The 19,822-nt window shown below is 41.8% G+C and overlaps 1 protein-coding gene across 1 annotated transcript in view; it reads left to right on the top strand.

Annotated features, from left to right (window-relative positions):
• The window catches only part of NIPAL2 (NIPA like domain containing 2), a 52,743-nt gene extending 33,653 nt beyond the window's left edge, over positions 1-19,090 (top strand). Inside the window, 8 exon segments of the mRNA XM_075706035.1 lie at positions 261-320; positions 2,303-2,424; positions 8,438-8,534; positions 12,824-12,959; positions 15,364-15,452; positions 17,182-17,245; positions 18,586-18,680; positions 18,996-19,090. Of these exon segments, the coding sequence (XP_075562150.1) occupies positions 261-320; positions 2,303-2,424; positions 8,438-8,534; positions 12,824-12,959; positions 15,364-15,452; positions 17,182-17,245; positions 18,586-18,680; positions 18,996-19,090 (758 nt within the window).
• The last annotated feature ends 732 nt before the right edge of the window (positions 19,091-19,822 follow it).

Below are 19,822 nucleotides of genomic sequence, written 5' to 3'. Positions count from 1 at the left end.
AGAGCAGTTTAAGCAGTGTCTGCGTGGGAGACGGAAAGGGTACTGCATCTCTTCAACCACGTAAGAGCCTGCTGGATAGGTTTAAAATCTTGCACAAACTGAGGGTTGGTTGGTTGCCGGAATGGACTCCTGGCTGGTTATATCATGGTATGGTGCAACAACGGCCATGAGATATATTTATACTTGGCCCAGGGCAGCTTTTTGCTGTAGCACTGGATATTCTACCAAATATAAAAAATGTCTTTGTATTTCTGTTCTAGGTAGTGCATTTATTTCTGTCTTATTCCTAAAGAAGACCATGAGGGCTGCTGATATATTGGGTAAGTAAGCGTTTGCTAATATGGACATGTGTGTCGCCATATGCTTAGCAAGCTGTAACTCTCACGCAGCCCCCCACCTTCACAGTCCCACTTTCCCGAGCAAGTGTTTCAAGGCAGATACTTTCAAAATTGGGAAGAAGTGACAGAGAGAATCTTCAATGCGTGTGGAAGACTGCATTCCCAAATCCTCTGCTCTTATAAACTATAACTCATTCCTTATGTGTCCTTATTGCTCAAATTTATTTTCATTGTATATTTTTGCCTCTGAGGTTGTATTTAGTGTTATATTTATGAGTACAACACAATTTTAATAAAAACAATGAAACTATTGAGTTATTCATTCAAATATAAGATTTTTTTTTTCTTACTGCACAGACATTGCACAAAAATTCAAGCTCAATTAAAAGTGACAACTTCCCTTTTGGTATTAATTTTATCACTTCAAAGAACAAATAATCATGTTGTCAATGTTTTGTTGGGAAACATGCTCCTCACTGTAAAAACATGTCAGCGTTTTGTCTGTGTCCAAGATTTTTTTGCATATCAAAACTGCCCCGCTTAAACACAGTAATAGCAAGAGACAAGAATATTTCAGGGTTTGGGCTTTACACAAGCCATCTCAGCTGGGATGGTGCACCTGATGTTGCTACAGGGCACCTGGTATTTCTGTGGGGTTTCTAGCATCTAGGCTTGATTGTCCGTACTATAACAAGGACATCCCAGCTGTTCTCATGGATGTTTTGGACAGATCTGTTCAGTATTCTTCCAGGAATACTATATAATATTTATTTAGGTTTGGGATCCAAGTTTGCGAGCTCAGCTGCTACATTCAAAATCCCCTTCCCTTGCCTTACCATGTTTCCCTTATGGCCTTATACATTGTGTGTTGCTTTAACTAGTGTTCAAGCACTGATTTATTTTATTTCTGTGAGTTCGACTTTGCAAGAAGGATTTAACAATGTTGCTACATTCCATAGGAATGAGCTGTATGGTGGGAAATATGGTGATGTTTTTGCAAGCACATAAATATAGAACAGTTTTGCTTTTCCAAAGGAACTGTGTGTGATAGCAGTGCCAGCAAAGTCCTCCGGATGTGCTTTGTTTTGTATTCCTGAGCCTTGTATTCCACACCAATGTATAGGTTTGCCAAGAACTTTAAAGATTACTTGAAAAAAAAATTGATTAACTAATATCTTCCTTAATCCAATACAGTTTATGAGCTCAGGATCGGATCACTTCTATCTCAATACTTCGATGAACATCTGTGTTTGTCAGCTGGCTGTCCACAAGGCAGAACTTCCAGATTTTTATTAAAAGCATAATAATGCAAGTTCGACCTTGAAAAGGGGCCCTGGCAACCTAATGGCTGAACAGTCTTTTGCAAATCAACCTTTTATAAAACAGTTCATAGGTCTGCAAATACAAAAGGGAGCGGCCAAAATGTTGGCTTCATGACAGCTTCACTGAGCATTGGACTGGAACATAGCTGTTGCGCTTAATGTTTCCAGGGCAGGTTGATAGCTGGTGCAGATCTCTGTGGCCGCACTGACTTCAGGAGAACTGTGTTTATTTACCCTGGTTAATGATCTAGCTGTCTGCCTCAGTAAGCAACTTGTCCTTTCAGTTTAGGGTAAGTTTATGTGACCTGCTTTGTGCCTGTGAGAAATACAAAGGATTGATTCTCCTTTGTCAGGCACTTGGTGTTAGAATTGAGAGTATTTGAAAATGCATTGCTGAGTTGGAACCCTAATCCATGAGGCTTTACTGACAGCTTTTTTCATATTTCCAAAATCCTTTGGTCTTTAATAAAAATTGTACTCGATAAGACCACAAATGCAAAGCAAACCAATTACCTAAGCCCAGATCTGATTAAATGGACTTAAATTTTCTTCTAGAAACTCTTTCCAACTCAGCTGAAGAGCAAGGATGACCATAATTAACAAATATTGTATTACTAGAATAATGTGTTCTTTTCTTTGAAGGAGGAACACTGACAGTAACAGGGACATACTTGTTGGTGACATTTGCTCCAAATGTACGCCAAGAGCTCACAGCAAGACGAGTACAGAATTACTTAGTGAGCTGGCCTTTTTTGGTATATTCGGTGAGTATCTGGTTCATACTATTCCCTAAATCAGAAAAACTGGGGCTATTGGGCTTTTTGCAGCATTATGAATTAGCGGCAGAAAAACTGCTCCTGAAGATAAATTGTGTGACTTTTCATAGGAGAGAGAGCAAGTCTCTGGGTAATCATTCCAGTCCCCAAGCTGAAAATACGCTGAACCAAAAGATGTCTTTTGAACTATGTGCCAGGGGAAAGTCACAGTTGTGCAGGATTAACAAGAATGGAAAGATTTTTGATTTTAGTGGGCTTGAGGAAAACCCTAAATATTGGCACTGCTTGTATTTTCTATATATGTGTTCATGCCACACTCTCTGCATGTACATCTAAGTTAGAGTGCTTTTCTGGAATGTGATGGACTTGTGCTTTTAAAAATCAGGCTATGTATGCTGTTGATCCTGCTTTTTTCTTTCATATCACTGTTTTATCCCCATGTTGCTAAGCCTGTCCGAAAGGAGCTTTGTATGGAGTTGAGATGTGGAGAGGCAGCCTGCTTCTCTGCCACTCAGGTTAATCTGAACCTGAGTTTGAATTGAAATACAAAAATACTATTTTGATTAAAGTATCTGTATACAAACTTCAAATACCGTATATCTTCTTTGATGTATTTAATTAGCATCAGGAACAAGAACAAAGTGAGTAGGAGGAATTTCTCTCTCTCTTTTCCTCGCGAATGCTGAAAATTTTTTCCTCCAGCTGAATGTAAAAGATGCAATATAGCAGCTTCAGAAGCAGTTACTTTTTTCCAGTGAAGTGACTCACTTGGGTTAGATCATTAGTGCCCAGGCTTTTCTCAGTAGGAAGCTCAGTTAGAAAGCCACTGAGTAGACAGTTTAAGGACCTTAATCTTTTAGCCAACCTGCAGGCCTTAAATACATCTTTAGCCATGAGAATACTGGTTAAGCAGAAAGTACATGCCAACACAAAAAAATCTTGATCTTCTTGCTCAATTTTTTGTTCATTTTAAAAGCTCCTGAAAGATGGCGATACAGCTCAGTGGAAGAAATTAATGATCATGCTACATAAACATAACACGCACTTTCAATCAGGCAGTAAAGAGGCTTTTGAAAGCAATGCCCAAGAATTTTGGGGCACTGGGTAAGCATAGCTTCAGCCTCAGCAAGAGCTTCAGCAAATGCATGGATTACATGCTGATTAAGCAGAGGGAGAGGGACTTCTTTAGGAGGTGGTTCAGAACAGGGGTCTTGGTGCTCACTGGAGGACCCTTTCTCTTTCCTACTGAATATCCCCCTCTGCAATGCTGTTCCATCTATAGATACTAAAACAGCCTGGCATTTTAGGCACTGATTTTAAATTGCTGTGGTGGAGTGAGAAAACTCTCCATCTACGCCCAGTGACAGCAGAAATCTCTGTGCTGTATGGTCTTCACATTTTCTTAAAACCAACAGGTTGCTGGAAAAGAGCTTTTCCTCATCTAACAGCTTTTTTGACTTTGTTTCAGGAAAAGTTAATAAGAACACAGTTGAATGCCTAGGAAGACTATTCTGTATTCTTAGGAAATATTATGAGGAGGTGGCAGGTAACCCCTGGACTTTCTTTCCCCTCTTCTCTCTTTTCCCTGCCTCAGCCAGTATCTAATTCTACATGTACAGCATGGGTTGCAGGGAAGGATGGAGCAAGCACACAGCAAATCTTGTTGACTCAGCAACATATCAAGCTTTATTTGTTCCTTCTGCTCCCTGGATTCATCTTTTTTGAGCTTCCTCTGTCCAAAGAAGAGGGAGGAGTGAAAGGCTCCACAAGAGACTCTGAGATACCAGCCTGATTATCGTGGTATGCTGCTGGAAGTTCAAGCAAACCCTGCTACAAACATTCTCTTTGGGCAGGGAACCAGCTCTTCATAATTGTTTGTAAAATGCCTAGAACAGGTTGGCTGCTGAGACATAAAAAAGCGCAGCAGAAATTGCCGTTTCCAGTATAAATATGTAGTGAGGAGACAGTACAGCAGTATAATGCAGTCTAACAGTCTTTCTAAAAGTAGCCCTGAAGTGTGGTCTGCTGAGAAATACAAAGCCCCAATGGTACAAAATGTTCTGTGTGGGTGATAAACCATCCCCATGTAGCACTCCACTGGCATCAGAGGAGTTCTGCAGAAATAGCCTCTAGTTACCACATGAGACAACTTTGAGTCACCTTCTGAGACTTTGCAGTAGCATAATCATGTCTGAGCAAGAATGACTATCCTAGCTTGTTTTTTTTCTCTTTTGCTTATGTGCACTTTGAGTCACTACAGAAGACATCAATTATAGATGAAGCTCTTGGGTTCCCCTACACAGAAGCATAGTGAGTATTGGGTTGTTAATATTTAATCTCTCTAAAATCAGGTTCAAAGCATTTCTGCTTTTCCTTCAAAGTGCCTAGAAGACCCTCCTGGTTCATTGGTCCCTATGTTGCTGTATATCCCAGAAAAACAGTTGAGGCAGACAATGCAATATTTTGTTCTGGTGCCTTCTGGTAATGCTTAGAAACATGGAAAACATCATGATTACAAAAAAATGTTGATGAGATGTGGGCTTGAGGAAACTTCAGTAGAGATTAGTTATAATAGCAAAAATGATTGTAAGCAGGTCAAGTTCCTTCAATTCCTCTAAACAGAATATGTGAACCTGATATAATCTATGCCCTTCCTGTTCCTGGACTTTGTATTTAACACTATCATGGCTATCAACTATGAGAGCGAGCACTATTTTGGGTAATTTTCAGGATGCAATCGTAGGTAACAGCTGGGGCACCCCAGGAGGGTCCCTGTCTGCCAGAGGTCCTGTTTAGGAGCCGTGCACTCTGCTTAAAGCGTGACTCAAGGTGATGGCCTCTCCCTTGTCTTGTGATTAAAGGTGACCTGTTGGTGGGTCACTGAGCGGCAGAGAACCACGGAAGAATAGTTTGGCTGCTCGGCAGCATGAGGTGAGAACTAATTGTTTGAATTTCACGCTTAGCGTGCGAGACTTGGCAGAGCTGAGTAAACTTAAATAACAGCCCTGAAAAGCAAACATCCGCTTTCTCCCCAGGTTCGGCCGCAGGACTGCCACCTCTGGCCCTACACCACTGCTGCTCTTGGGGCTTCCCCAGGAGTTAGAAGCAGCCAAGCACACAGACCTGTGCGCCCCTTCCAGAGCTGCCATCAGGGACTCTTTTATGTCCTTTTGATAGTTTTGCTTGGCTGTTTCCTTTCAGAAGTGAGTCATCTTGTTGCATTTGTTTACTTTTAAACAGGAGGAGATCACAGTGGAGTTTTATGGTAGCTCTAGCAAGAGAAGAGCTAACGACAGGATGAGGACTGACAGAGAGCCGATAGACAGAGCCAGCAACGGTGACTTGACTCAGTCAAGGTTCAGTGGTGCTTGGCACTACCTGCCACTCTGGGGGCTGGAGTGAGGTAGAAGAGGGATTTGGAATGCCAGAGCTGGTGTGATGGCATGAGTTGAGCCAGTGACTGTCCCTGGGCTTGGTTTTGGATGATTGCTCTTGCATAGTTTGAAATCTTAGTCACAGGGCAGATGATGGTGCTTCCTTCTATTGGCACTGTGATTAAAGTTGTCTAGGGATTATCAAATGAATCAACACCTGAGGTGTAGCTGGCTGCCTACAGTAGGGCTGTCTCAAGGGTTTCTGCACACTCTGTGGCAACCAGTCTGGGGTGTGGGAGAGGTGACGGGTGCTCAGGTTCACACTGGGGGGGAAGCAGGTCTCACAGTGCTGTGCCACCTGGTGCCATGGCCCCATCCCAGTCACACCATCTTGTGTGCGAGTTCTGAACTGGCACATTGTGGAAGAGGATGCCTGGGACATCTCTGAAACTTCTTTCTTAGTCTGGGTACCTTTCCATGTGGGGAATATTTATTTAGCACAGCTTTCTTCCATTCTGTTAGCAATTGTTCACTGTCAAAATAGCAACTGAAGCTATTTGGAGGCTGTTGTAGCTGCAGCCTGATAGTGCGATATTCCCCTTGTGTTTGCCAGTGGCATGAAGAGTGAAGTCGCTACCTTTACTTCTCCTCCTGAGTTCCCTCAAAACCCTGTTGTAGTTTTCCACAGGGAGGCCAAGATGAACTCACAGGTCTGCAGATCTTAACATGACTTTTGCCTTGGTTTCTGATTTAGACATACCCAGTGTTACAGTGTTGAATAAATCTGTGGAGGCTGACCAAGTTACTTATGGTGAGACTGAGGCAAAGGCCTCTGTTCTACCATCTGGTGGCCCAGATTTCACCTCTGGGTGCAAGCCTGGTGGGGAGAGAGATGAGACCAGCACTCCACAAGAGATTGCAAAGATTATTAAACAAGGATTAGTCCAGGAATGCTTTTTTTAACCAACAGCAAAATGTTTTATCATATTCAACACATTTAAAAAAAAAAAAAAACAAAAACCACTTCGCTTTTTTTTTTTTTTAATCTTGTGATAAATATTTGAAATTTTTTAAAGAAAGGTGGTATAAAATCCAAATTTGTGTTTTTAATGTTCTGAGATGCAATTGTGTCTCAGTTGTCTTTGGGAGCAAGGGATCAGTGTGAAGGTAAATAGAAAATGAATTAAAGCAAAATTATGTTCTGTTCATATTTTTGAACACTACTAAACTGGGGGAGGTGTGAATGTGGTAGAGAATTTTAGTAACTGAATGTAGCTGATGACTGCTTTCCTATTGCAGTCATTCTCCAAAATGCAAAATCATCTATGTTACATTAAATAACCCCTGCTAGTAACTTTTCAGTCACTTCTTTGGAAATTTCATCAGCGCAACACCCAGGTCTTTTCGAGTCTAGTGCTGCCTTATGGCAACTGTTGGTTTAAGAGTGGAATGGCATTATAAAGCATAATTTAGTATGTTGGTGATGAAATCAAGGAGATAGCCATGAGGCTTTTCTATGACTTGTTTTGTTGGTAAAAAATGACAATAACCAGATTCATTAATGATGACAATCTCATTTTCTGTCTTATTTCCCCCATTTGATTACTTTCCAACATGCACAAATGAACTTCTCTTTCTCCACGCAGTCTCTAAGACTACCAGGCTTCTGAGCACCTCTTAGTGCAGAGGTCCATCATCCCTGTTTTCATGAGTCTTCTGGGCTTCACAAAAGCTTTTTGGCTCTTGCACTTGCTGTTTCCTCTAGGCATGAAGAGGTATTTGGGCAATGTGGGTAGGAGGGAGAATACCCACGCTTTTGAAATGGCGAAAGGCAAGAGTTGCTAAGGGAATCTGCAAAGAGACACATTAACAGCCAGTCAGTAAATTTAACTATCTGTCATTTAGCTGTCAGATGTTGTTGAAGGAGCAAGTTTGGACCATGCACAGTGTAGGTAAAGATGTCCTGCAGTGTGGTGTGCTAGTGTGTCATTGAGCTTTTCAAGGAAAGCTCCTGACAGGTACTTGTGATTTGAGAACCGCTGCATGAAATAAATATTTTCTTCCTTACAATATATGACAGAAAGTTTGAACAAAGAGATGGTGTTTGGGTTGTTTGTTTGTTTGGGTTTTTTTTAGTAGGACTGGGGAGAAGGGCAAAGAAAGTAGCAAAAATAAGCTTGCATGTCACAAAGAACGACATTAGGAATACCATAGCTAGAAGGAGAGACTGCTGTTCCTCCAGGTAAGTGCTTTACTCCATAGGAATTACAAACAGAGTTTCTGTACGAATTACTACCAATAAACATGGGTATCCTTGCTGTCACATTAAAAAAATCTTCTCAACACTACCAGTGACATAATATAGCTAGAAGTGCAAAAAGAAAAACTAAAGAAATAACAAATGTTCAAAGTTTAACTTTTGCTATAATAGGAAAGATAAATTACAACAATTGTTCGATAGCTCAGTCAACTGGCAATAAGGTTAGTTTCTAGCAGAAGATGCTTAATAAAGTAAATTGCCTTTGAACTGTTAGAGCAGAGAAAATGAACGTGACATCTCAAAGACTTTGAATGAAGCATTTATTACATAGTTTCACAGCTCTAACTTTCTTCCCTTTTATTTTCAGATCTTAGAAATTATAATATTCTGCATTCTCCTTTATTTTTACAAAAGAAAGTCTGTGAAGCACATCGTGGTTTTGCTAATGATGGTAGCACTACTGGGTAAGAACATATTATTCACTTTAATGTTCCTGTCTGTTACTTGATAACTCCTTGTCACTCAGTCTCCCCAGCTAGTTTAGATTAGGGACATTTCAAAGCAGTGTGCTGAAGGAGAATCATTGAAACATTTCACATGATTCTTACTGTGGCCTTTTTGAAGAGAAAAGCTGATTATGAAACATAGTTTCTATGCTTATTGCTGGGACTATTTCTTTTTACAGATTTCCTGAAATTGATATGCTGTGTGTCATGGTATTCCGAAACTTATTTTAAATAACACTTTAGCTTTAGATCCTGGGAAAAGGGACTGTTTGCAACTTTGTTTTGGAGAGCAGGCTAGCTGTGAAAATCAGTTATTTAAAACAGAGCAGCTTAAGACCTTGTAAGCACTCTGTAAGCAAATGCAGTGATATGCTGTGACTGTACGGGAACTTTTCTTTGCATTATCTGTGCTTGTTTGCATATGCAACATTTCATACTTTACCACCTTTCCAGAAGCATTGCAAGAATTCAGTGGGCCACTGAAGTTTGCCTTCTAATTAACGTTGCCGCAATCAATACCCAGTGAAAGAAGGGAGATCATTTAATCAGGCAGCTTTCAATAAAGTTAAACTTGAATCAGTTTTGAAAAATGTCAGGAGGCAATCTCTAAAGCTCTATTGCTTGGAGGCATATATTAATAATTTCTCACCACCCCGAGTCTTCTCCCATCCTTTTCTTGTCACTTCTCCGTGAAACCCTGATGGGACACCGCATTTGTTTGGTTGAAGTGAAAGGTGCTTGAACTGTACCACTGAAGTCAGTTGTTGTATTTTCACTGAGTTCAGTGGGTGCATGTATCAGTCTGTGAAGACTTATAAAGCACATTTCTAATAGAAATCATGAGTGTCATGAGTGTTTTGATAAAACCGAATTTCACTGAAGTTTGCCTGTTACACAATTTGGATTTAACTGAATGTGAAAAACCCTCACAGATTTATTAACCGCCTTCCTTCAGATCCCTGACTGGTTTCTTAACCAGCTGAAAAGCTCAGACTTTCAGATCAACTTTTTTGGGACAGTTTTCCCATTTAAGTTACCCAGCGCTAGGAACATTAGGTTCTGTAGCTCTGCAGAAGCCTTGAAGGATTTCTGTGCTGCCTGCATGAGGCAGAGATGGAAGAGCCCCAAAAGCCTTAGGTCTAACTGTTCGACTGCTCTTGGTTTGGAGGAGCAAAGTGTGAGTCCAGCCATCCCTCAGCTTCTAGCATGGAGCCTGGGAGCTTTGGCAGAGCTCACTTGAGCTGCTCTGCAGCTTCCAGCCCTGCCATGAGGAGCAATGAGCGGGTCCAGCCTTCTTGTCGCATAGCTGGAAGCCTGAAGATCCCCGGCTGGGCTTCTGTGCTTGACTGCTGCAGTTCTGGGCAGACCCACCATGACGGCTGCCCCAAGCAAGGTCAACACATGGCTCTGGGAGACCTGGGCCATTGGGCTGCGTAGCTCTGCATGCTTATTTTGCCATGGAGCCTGACATCCCTGATGCCACCGGTGCCAAAGGGACACGTGGAGCTGCTGAACAGCAGCAGGGCTGCAAACCCGTGCCCCAGCAGGCATTAACTGCAGTATGGTGGTCAGGCTGCAATCAACCAAAAACAACAATTTCAGCTGGTGGCTGCTGAGGTTTTGGTGAGCATATGCAGCTTCAGGAAAAATGTGTCATTTTTTCTGCTCTATTAAAAAAGACACAAACAAACAAGCCCTGGTTAATGGGAACTTTTGAAATACTGACATTTCCCTCAAGCAGGAAACCCAGAACTGTGGCTGGCTCTGGCTCCTGCAGCCATCCTGGTGCCTGGCAGTCCCCACAAAGCTACACTTAGAGCCTTCTGCTTTCTCTCCGACCTTTCTGCTGAGCAAAGCGATGGGGGCGCATGGGGGGCTGAGAGAGGGCCCAGCAGCTTTGCTCCCAGCTACCTGACACATGCACTGCCCTGGGAGGGCCCTGGCTGTGGGAGGGGTGGACAAGGCTTGGGGTCTCTGTGCAGAAAATTCTCCGTGGCAGCTCGTAGAAGGGGATTTCTGCCTTTTCCCATATCTGCACAGATACATTCCTGGTGGAGGGTTTGTACAGATGCAAATGAAATGTAGAAAGGTTTCTTTAAAAAGAAGGCAGCCTTTGTGCTTCATTGGATATGAAAGCTAATTTCATTATGAAGAAAATACAGAGGTGATTGGAAAACCTGCAAACAGTTTGCTTAGTACAACTGCAAGTTCATTTGGTGAGAATTATCTTACCTCATGTATATACTGGGACTTATCATAAGTTTGGGGGGAAATATTTCAGATTAAAGTGGGATTTCTGAGTTTCCTGCCCTAACAGCTGGAAAGTGACATCATTTGTCACACGAGCCTTGTGGGGGGGTCATTCTGTCAGAGATAGGAAAACCATTTCCTAGGTTTTGAAATTTATTCCAGGGATAATTTAACCAAAAAGACCGTTCCACTTTTCAAAAAAACCCAAACCAACCAACCAAACAAAAAAAACCCCTTGATGCTTTCTTTTCTGGTTTGTTAAAATTATAAGGGATGGAAATTGCCCTTTCATCAGAAACAATTTTTCAGCAATCTTTACCCTAGTTGGACAATTCAAACTACTAATTTTTACCTGTAAGTGTTCTTTTAAAATAATAACTCCCCCACGTTAGAGTGCAAATCTCAGTTTTTAGGTAGGCTGCTTGTTTTGGCTTTTTATTATACCGTTAGCACCACTGCAGGCCAGGATTTGACCTCCTCTGCTCACTTTTACTGCTGTGTTTGTTCAACCGCTCCACCTTATTTCCATTACAGAGCAAGAAGTGAAGTACTAGGTGGAAAGGTTGTCATGAAAACAGTGAATTTCATGATGGTGAACAGGATCATCACAAGATATATGCAACTCTTAAACTCCCCCTGAACTTTTGGACTTGCTATAAGAAAAATGCTTGCAATCAAAACCACAGATCTGATTTTGTTCTTCTTCCCCCACCTTTTCTCCCAACCCTTGGCCTGAACTTTTTGCACAGTGCAGCTCTCCTTGCCAATCTGAATTTTGCAGTTGCAGGAGGATGAATCAGACCACTGAAATCCAACACTTCCAAGCTCTGGAAGAGGGTGGAACTGGATCCCAGCTGGGGGACGGTGCTCCTGACGATTAATTACCTTTTTTCAAAGGTCATCTCTGCACCCTGACTTTTCTTATAATTTTTCATTTCTTTTGAATTTGTTACATTTTATTTGCAGTAATTAGGGCCTACTTGGGTTAGCTTCAACAAACCAAGAGCACACTCCAAAAGGAAGTCTGAAGTAACTCGTAGCTGCACTGTCAGCCCCTTTTCTAAAAGATGTATATTGCAAGACTTCTCTGAACTGGCAACATGTATTAAAACCATTGCGTGCTGTCCGAGATTTGTTTGTGGTGATGCAATGACAGTGACTAAATGGATTGAAAACACACTGCTGAAGTACTCTATTCGGTGGGCTAAATCAATTAATGGTCTTAAGAGCCTGGCCTCTGAAATGAAACACAGACCCCTGTGTTGGTTGTCTGCTCTCTGTACATAATAGTGGGAAGAGTTGGGTGCTTCGTGATGTGATCCCAAAAGTCAGCTTTGGCCAGCTTTGGCCAGCTCCCATCTCAGCAGAGAAATCCTGAGGGTGAGGAGTCATTTTAGGCTGCTGGTGTCACATTCAGGCTGCTGTTAGGAGGTGTCCCAGCTGCTTTGAACAGATAACGAGACCTCTCAGACCTCTCCTGAATAATGCAACATGGGCTCCAAATTAGCAGCTGGAGCTAACTAAAGTATGTCTGGAAGATGTGGAGGCTGTGGTACCACCTCTGACTGGTACTCCAGTGTTTAGGACATGTGCCCAGCAGTGGGAAATGGATCCAGTTCTTTCTTCTACCTGAGCTCAGCCTCTCACACACATGCACACAGAGTCCTACCTTGCAAGATTTTATCTGACTCTAACCTCAGCTACCCTTTTGAAAATGGGGAAGCTCTGGGTAGATGCAGGGTTGCAGACCTCAGTGCTACAAGAAATTCCAAGCAAAACACAAAGCACGCATGGAGTTAAGGCCACTCTGAGTTTAGGCAGTAGCTTAGCAAGTGTTATAAAATCACGTGCTTGGCTTTAGGTGCCCAAATTCCACCTCAGTGTGTCTTTAGGTGATCAGCTCTGTGGCTCTGACCTGGCACCTTGTCCTCCCTCACTGATGCCCTGAGGTCCCTGCTGTGAATCCTGCACTGCTAATCTCTCCCTTTCCCTTTCAGCATCGCTGACTGTCATTGCTGTAAAGGCTGTGGCCAGCATGATAACACTCTCTGCGAAGGGGAAAATGCAGCTAACTTATCCTGTTTTCTATATCATGATTGTTCTAATGGCAACTTCTTGTGCTTTCCAAGTCAAGTAAGTGAGCTTCTACTTATGTCCTAACCTTTGTACCCGTTGAGCCGTCAGTCTTGTTCAGTACTGCTATCAACTCCAGATCCAAGTTGCACTTAAAGGCAACAAACTCCTGGCAGAGCCTTGACAGATGCATGAATTGCCTACAGCTGATTATATTGTTTATTTAGGCCTTATTTCTCAGTTTACAACTGATTAATTACCCAGATGCTACCTCATCTCATTATCACCTTATACAAGGCCTTCCCAAATTTAGTTCTAGTTTTGGCACAGGTTTTGAACTCATGAAATGAAATTTATGTTTATGTAATACATTTTTGTTACTTTTAGCAAGTTTCATTGCTGAATAATCAAATGGCCATGTTTACCCGCATTATGCATCTCTTTTCCCTAGCTTATGTCACTTGTCAGACTGCAGAAGACAGTTTACCCCAACTTTCTCCCTGCCTCTGTTATATCTGCATGTTGTGCTTTGCTACCCTGTATGTCTGTACCTTTTTAGGAAATAGTTAACTTTGAGTGTGCAGGGGACATCGGAGTTTTCCCTGCTGGCCTGTGGCCTGTTAAGTGATTGTTTTATGCTGCCTTCGCAGATTGCTGGGGGTGGCAGCACGGTAAAATACGGCTTGCAGCTGAACAGAGAGTCCATTCCCTTTGTGCCGGTCCCTCTGCTTCAGGTGCTGAGAGCATCATTCAGTAATCTCATCTAGACTGCTCCAGTGTGAGTCTGAGTGTTTACTTGCATGATTATTTTCCGGTAGAAGAGCCAACCCAGCTTTCTCGTGGCAGAACATACCATTCCCCTGCGGAATCAGCAAGTCCATGCGTTATTATGCAGTGACTCTCCATGGCTGACTGAGGAACTCCCCTGTAACAGATTATAGAGTGATTTACATCCAGTTTGTCTTTGCTGGAAGAACAGCTCAAGGCATTTAAAATAGGAAATAAAAGCTTGGTAAATAGGAAGCTGCTGAATTAACCTCTCCTTCTTGCCAGTTTTTTCTTTCATTTGCTGGGTCAGAGTTAGAACAGAAGTGAAATGTGCCCATTTCATTCCCTGGGCTCAGTGTCTCTTTCTCTCTTCTCTGTTGGACACTTTTTCTAACGGAGACAGTGCTGTCATTCTAAATTTTTCATTTTATTTGTTTCCTCTCTTATTTTATTTGACTGTTTTGTGTTAGCTGAGAACAGCCTGTGCTGCAACATCCTCCTGGATTCAGTGCTGGGCCTTGGTATCACCGTTTTAGTCCCTGTGACCAAGTTTGTTGCAAATGGGAGAAAATAATGAGGTGTTTTCAATGACTTCAAAATCCTGACTATCCTGTGGATATGTAGGATTTCTTTATTTTTAAAGCACCATGGAGACTGTTCAACAGTTGCTAAAATAACCATGCAATTACTTTAATGGCTAAAACAGATCCAAGCTTGGATTCTTACTGTGCACATACATTGTACCAGTGAAACATTTAAGTATGGTTCTTTTTATAGGTTTTGAATACACTCCGCAGCCTCCTGATTTTTCTCTTTCAGTCTGAAATGCACCATTCACATAACAGAGTATCTGCTGGTGCATCCGAGAGTTCATACTCATGATTCATCATCCTATGGGTAAATGTTGATAACCGTGGTCTCCGTACAAGTGGGTGAATTGCTTTGCCTTTTTCACCCACTGATGCAGACTGTGCAGGCTGCTCTGTGGCCAATGTCTTGGTCCTGCAGGTTTGTGTGCAGCGTATGCTCCTGTGGTCCTGCACACTCTTGCTCATGATTCTGGTGAGGGTTTGTGTTGCCTTTCTGAGGAGCACAGCAGAGAGTTTCCAACCCAAGGAGCACAGGCTTGGAGCCACCTTCCTGGACTTTCCAGCATGACAGAGTGTGTCTGGGATATGATTGCATGGATAAACATACAAATACGTGTTTTAGCCAAGTTGGATTGAGCAGTAGCAGCAATGTGGATTTCAGCAAAGTGAAACAGTTCCTACGAGGACTTGCGTGTTCATGTCCGTGCTGGAAATACACCCTTACGCAACCTGTTTAAATTAGAGCAACTTGTCCCTGGCTGCTCACAGGCAGCACTGCTTCCAAGAACCAATGCAGGCCATAAGCAGTAATACCCTAGCATTCCTCCCTTATCTGTGGCAGACAAAATTATTTCAACACTGCTTCAAATGACTCTCCAAAGACAGCCTATGGCCAGAAGAATCCACCTTCTTGCTTTCACCAATTTGTTTGTACTCTGCAGAGTCAAAACCAGAATTTAGTACATGTACACATCTGCCCAAGGCTGCTTGCTGTTGTGGTAAGAAATGGTCACACTTATTGTTAAACTTACATAAAGTGGCTTAACCTGACTTAAAGTGCGATGAACCTCCTGTAGGTATGAGGTGCAATAACGCTTGTCTTCCAGGTTCTTGAATCAAGCAAAGCATCTGTACGAAGCAACAGCAGTTGTGCCCATTAATTTTGGGTTCTTCACCACCAGTGCCATCATTTCAGGTTTGTTTCTGGCCTTCTGCCTCTATGGAACGATATTCTAAACATCAGGTTTTCAAGAATTACTGCCTGTGAACAGGAACACAAACCAGTCATGTTTGTCTTCACAAAAAGAAGTTTTTCCTAACTGACAGGTGTTTAAGTTCTGAAAAATGAGTAAGTTCACAACTTTTGAAGCAAAATGAAAATAATCAAATTCTAGCATTTCCAGAATTTATATGTATGGTTTACTGGGCCTTGCTGGCTTACTAGAAGTACCTGCATTTATTCTAGCCTCATCTTGACATCCGGTAAATGCGTTTACCATGTGCACACCAGCCTCTCCATATCTGAACTGGTAGAGTAATTTTAACAGCCTGGCAAACTACTCAAATGACAACCAGCTGTGTTTCATAGTAGTTAGTGTATATTCCATTTCAGAAGGTGGAATTCTAGGTTAAGTGAAGGAAATAAAATGACTCCAAAGACCTTTTAAGCATTTAACATTTTATTCTGGGTGAGAACTTTGAACTCAGCATTGTTAAAGAGGGACTGCAAATCTTGGAAAAGGTGCACAGCGTAAGAACATGAGCAGGGAGGACGACTAAGATGCTGTATCAGCAATGAGCCAAAATGATCATGTTGTTAGAACATTTATGACTCATTTTAACACACACTGGGGGCTTTCCTGTCATTGCTGTGCAGGAGTTTCTCATGCAGAGCTGCCGTTAATGAGAAGGGGAGTTAGCTTCATGCACAGATTGCCTCAGCACCTGTGTTAGAAGAGACCTACGCTTTGTGACGGAGTGGAGACTTGTGCCAAAAGGGGGTTGCGTTCTTGTGACCATATGGGGAATTTGGCCTGGTGCCTCCTTAAAAGATCAAGTACCTATTCAGGAATGGCTTAATAGCTTTGAGACTGGATACACATGCATTTGCACCAGGTTAGTCAAACCAGTGTAGGGCTTAGAAGAACAGCCTCTGCTGAATCCTGCTGGGGTGCTCGTAGAAGATACCTCATCTCATGATTCCCCCATCCCAAGTTACAGCCTTTGAAGATACAGTCACACTTCAGCTAGGCTGGTTCACACTCTGGCATTTCTAAGCAAAACTATGCTCATCAGTGTTTAAAGCTAATATACTTGGCTGTGAATTGGGGCAGCTGAGATCCAGATACACATCTGGTTCTGTCACCTCCACTGCAGAGGTGCTAATTCCTGGAAGAGGGGTGACCAGAAAGAGCTAGTGATCCCTTCAGCCAGAAAGATTTGGCAAACTTGGCTGCTGGAGCCCTTAACTTGATGTAAACATCAGGGACACAGCTAGTTATCAAAAACCTGTTCCCAATTGGAGTTAAGATGTCCACAAAGTCTGTTGGAGTGGCTTAACTAAACCCATTAAGAACATGTTAGCTCTATTGATATGACTCTGCTTGTGAATAAGACCTTGAGTTTGACCTGCATAAAAACTGTTGCTGACAATGCAAAAAATACCTGCATCTGTGCAGTTACTAACACAGCACATGCTCCAACCTGATAGACTAAATCTTCTCCAGTCCCATGCAGTATCTTGAGAAAGCCTAGATAATGGAATATGGGCACATAAAGTGAACCCATCACAATGTGTATTAATACCTTATTTGGGATTTTTTTGCTCTGTTTGAGCATGACACTGCTCTTGACCGTCCCAGCTGTAATTCATATCACTTGGAAGCCAGTCAAGATCTGCAATTCTTGTTTCTGTCACATTCCAGGGGTCATATTTTATCAGGAATTCCAAAGTGCAGCTTTGCTGAGCGTGTTCATGTTTCTGTTTGGGTAAGTGTATCAGCCTAAAATCTTCACTAACATTTGTACTGAAACGGCATTGCCTTGCGGAATCCCTTCTTTTCTCAGTAAGAAGAAACCTGTCTTGTTATTAAAGTATTATGGAATAGCCATTATAGTAGGATAAAAAAACATTAAAGGAAAGATTGATGTCTGTGCTTTGGGAGTTTGGAGGCCTGGTTTTGAATCCAAATATGTAAAAATGTGAGACACTTATGAACTACTAATCTCATGATGGAATGAAAAACCAGCAGCATGTGTTCCTCCAGCAGGAAGGAGAAATCACTGGTCTCCACCAAAGATCATGTTATAAGGGGTGATTCTACAACTGCGAGAAACCTCCTCCCATATTACCTTCCACTTTGCGTATCTGGCTGGTCTTTGCTGCCATTAGGCGTGGGCAATTGCATGAGTTGCTTGCCTACGAGGCAGTGCTATAATATCTTGCTCTCATCTTCCTGTGCTGAGAAAGACATAGCATGCCTGTAGAAAAGTTCAGAGCATGCTAAGAAGCTGTTAACAATAAACGTTTGAAGAAGGACCTAGATGTTGTGAGAGCAGAAACCTTCTGCTGGCTACCAGCACTATAACAACCCTGGGGACAGATGACAGTTACTTCATAATGGGTGTGAAATGGTTAAAAGTATCTCCCAGAACTGCTGGAGGTGTCTTGCCACAGTGCTGTCAAATAAATGGGGCTGATAGCTACAGACATCTTTGTGCTCTGCAATCAGACCAGAGTAGGTGCACGCAACCGGTATCTTGTTTTACTGCAGGAAAAGTGACAGAAAATGGAGATGAGCAAATTCAACCCATGTATTTGGCACACAGGAATTAGTGGTTGTGTGTCCAACACAGAGCGGATAAAAGATTTATCCAAGCATAGCAGTTTCTCATTGCTCCTGGCTTACTGCTTGCCCCTGAGACACAAAGTCAAATGAGAAAAACAACAGAGATGTTGATTGTCTGCAGCTAGACTGAGTTGTTAATGAAATTGCAAATGCTAGAATGTTAGCTTAGATGCTCTGTGAAGATTTGCTTAGGGATTCAAATGTTGTGGTCTTACACTCACAGGCATTTGATTAGGTATATATTGCTGAAAGTGTAACTTTGCCTGTGGAGCCTTTGGAACTGATAATAAAGCTTCAGGAGGCAAGAACTAGACTGAAAGGGAGCCCAAGATGGATGTATAGAGCTGCCAGGAAGAAAAGTTTCTTTATAAACTGAACAGCTTGGGTTTGAAAGTCTTTGAAAAAGAAACGTGGAAAGAAATTCTCATCTTAGATGCATTGAACTGTTTCTAATGATACTATGCCACTATTGTTTTGCAGGTGTCTCCTATCTTTCCTTGGTGTACTTGTAATTGCAAGAAATAAAAAGGAGGAGCATTTACAAATTTTTTTTATTGACTATGGACATATTCCTAGTAAGTAGGGCTTTTTTTCTGTCTCTCTGTTTAAAAATAAGATATCAGATAATGGGATGACCTAGGAGAGTTGAGTCACAAATATGCTCTAGTCATATTTAATAAATATACTGTTCCCTTATTTTCTATTCCTGTTCCCAACAGATTTTTCAAAGAATTTTTCAGAGTTTTTCCAAGCTATTGTTACAACCAGTCAAATGAAAACAATGATTACTGGAGCAAAGAATGTTGAAATGATGGATTGGTGGGGGATTTGTTTTATTAAAATTCTTCACAGAGTTGTTGTTTTTCCCTTCTCTCACCCCATTTCCTTAGGACAAAAATTGACAGGCAAAATACAACCAGATTCTCACAGTTCACACTATGGCACTTTGAATAATGAAGATGACTCAGTGAAAAGTCAAAGCTGAAAGAAGAAAGCACCTTACATGCCAATTAACGGGAGGAATGCCACTGGAACAAGGATCAGCAGCACCTTTTTGTTGGACACATTCAAATACATGTTGAACTCCTGTATGTTGATGAGTCATAGTATTATTTAATCCTACGTAATTTGTCCCATGGCTGTCGCAAATGTATTCTGAAGATAAAGGAAGCCTTAAGAAAAACTAAATAACCATTAATGAAACTGAACATTCTCCAAGTATCAATGCCTCTTGGGGATATTTTTAGAGTCTTAATTGCCTTGAAATGCAAATAGGCACAGAACAGGTGTATAAAAATTCCCCTTTGAAATCCCCCAGGTCTGTGTAGATGCTTAAAGATGAAGGTGGCAAATGAGACGAATTTTCCTAAGTGACTTCAAAGTATTCTGCTATATGTATAATACCTTTAAAAATCTGATCCTTCCTGTTCAGGAGTCAAAACTGTAGGCATATATAAGTATACATAAATATGTTCACACAAAGTATTACATATTATGTGTAGAGGGAAAATCCTGATTATCTTCTGCCATCAGATTAATTGTCTTATCTTCCAAGGAAATAAACACTTGTGTGAGGAGAGGGAAGGAAGAGAGCATTTGCCATAACTATAGGCACGTGCACGCATGCACACATTTGTGGTGCCCAGCCAAGGCAGGGCTAGGAAACCACGCTTGACATTTTACATCTTCCCAGGAAAGCCCGGTGCACTGGGCTGGA

Source organism: Pelecanus crispus, chromosome 2 (assembly GCF_030463565.1).
Source record: "Pelecanus crispus isolate bPelCri1 chromosome 2, bPelCri1.pri, whole genome shotgun sequence".
NCBI classification, from domain to species: Eukaryota; Metazoa; Chordata; class Aves; order Pelecaniformes; family Pelecanidae; genus Pelecanus; species Pelecanus crispus.
Note: the sequence above shows the minus strand (reverse complement) of the source record. Positions and strands in the feature narration are given on the sequence as shown.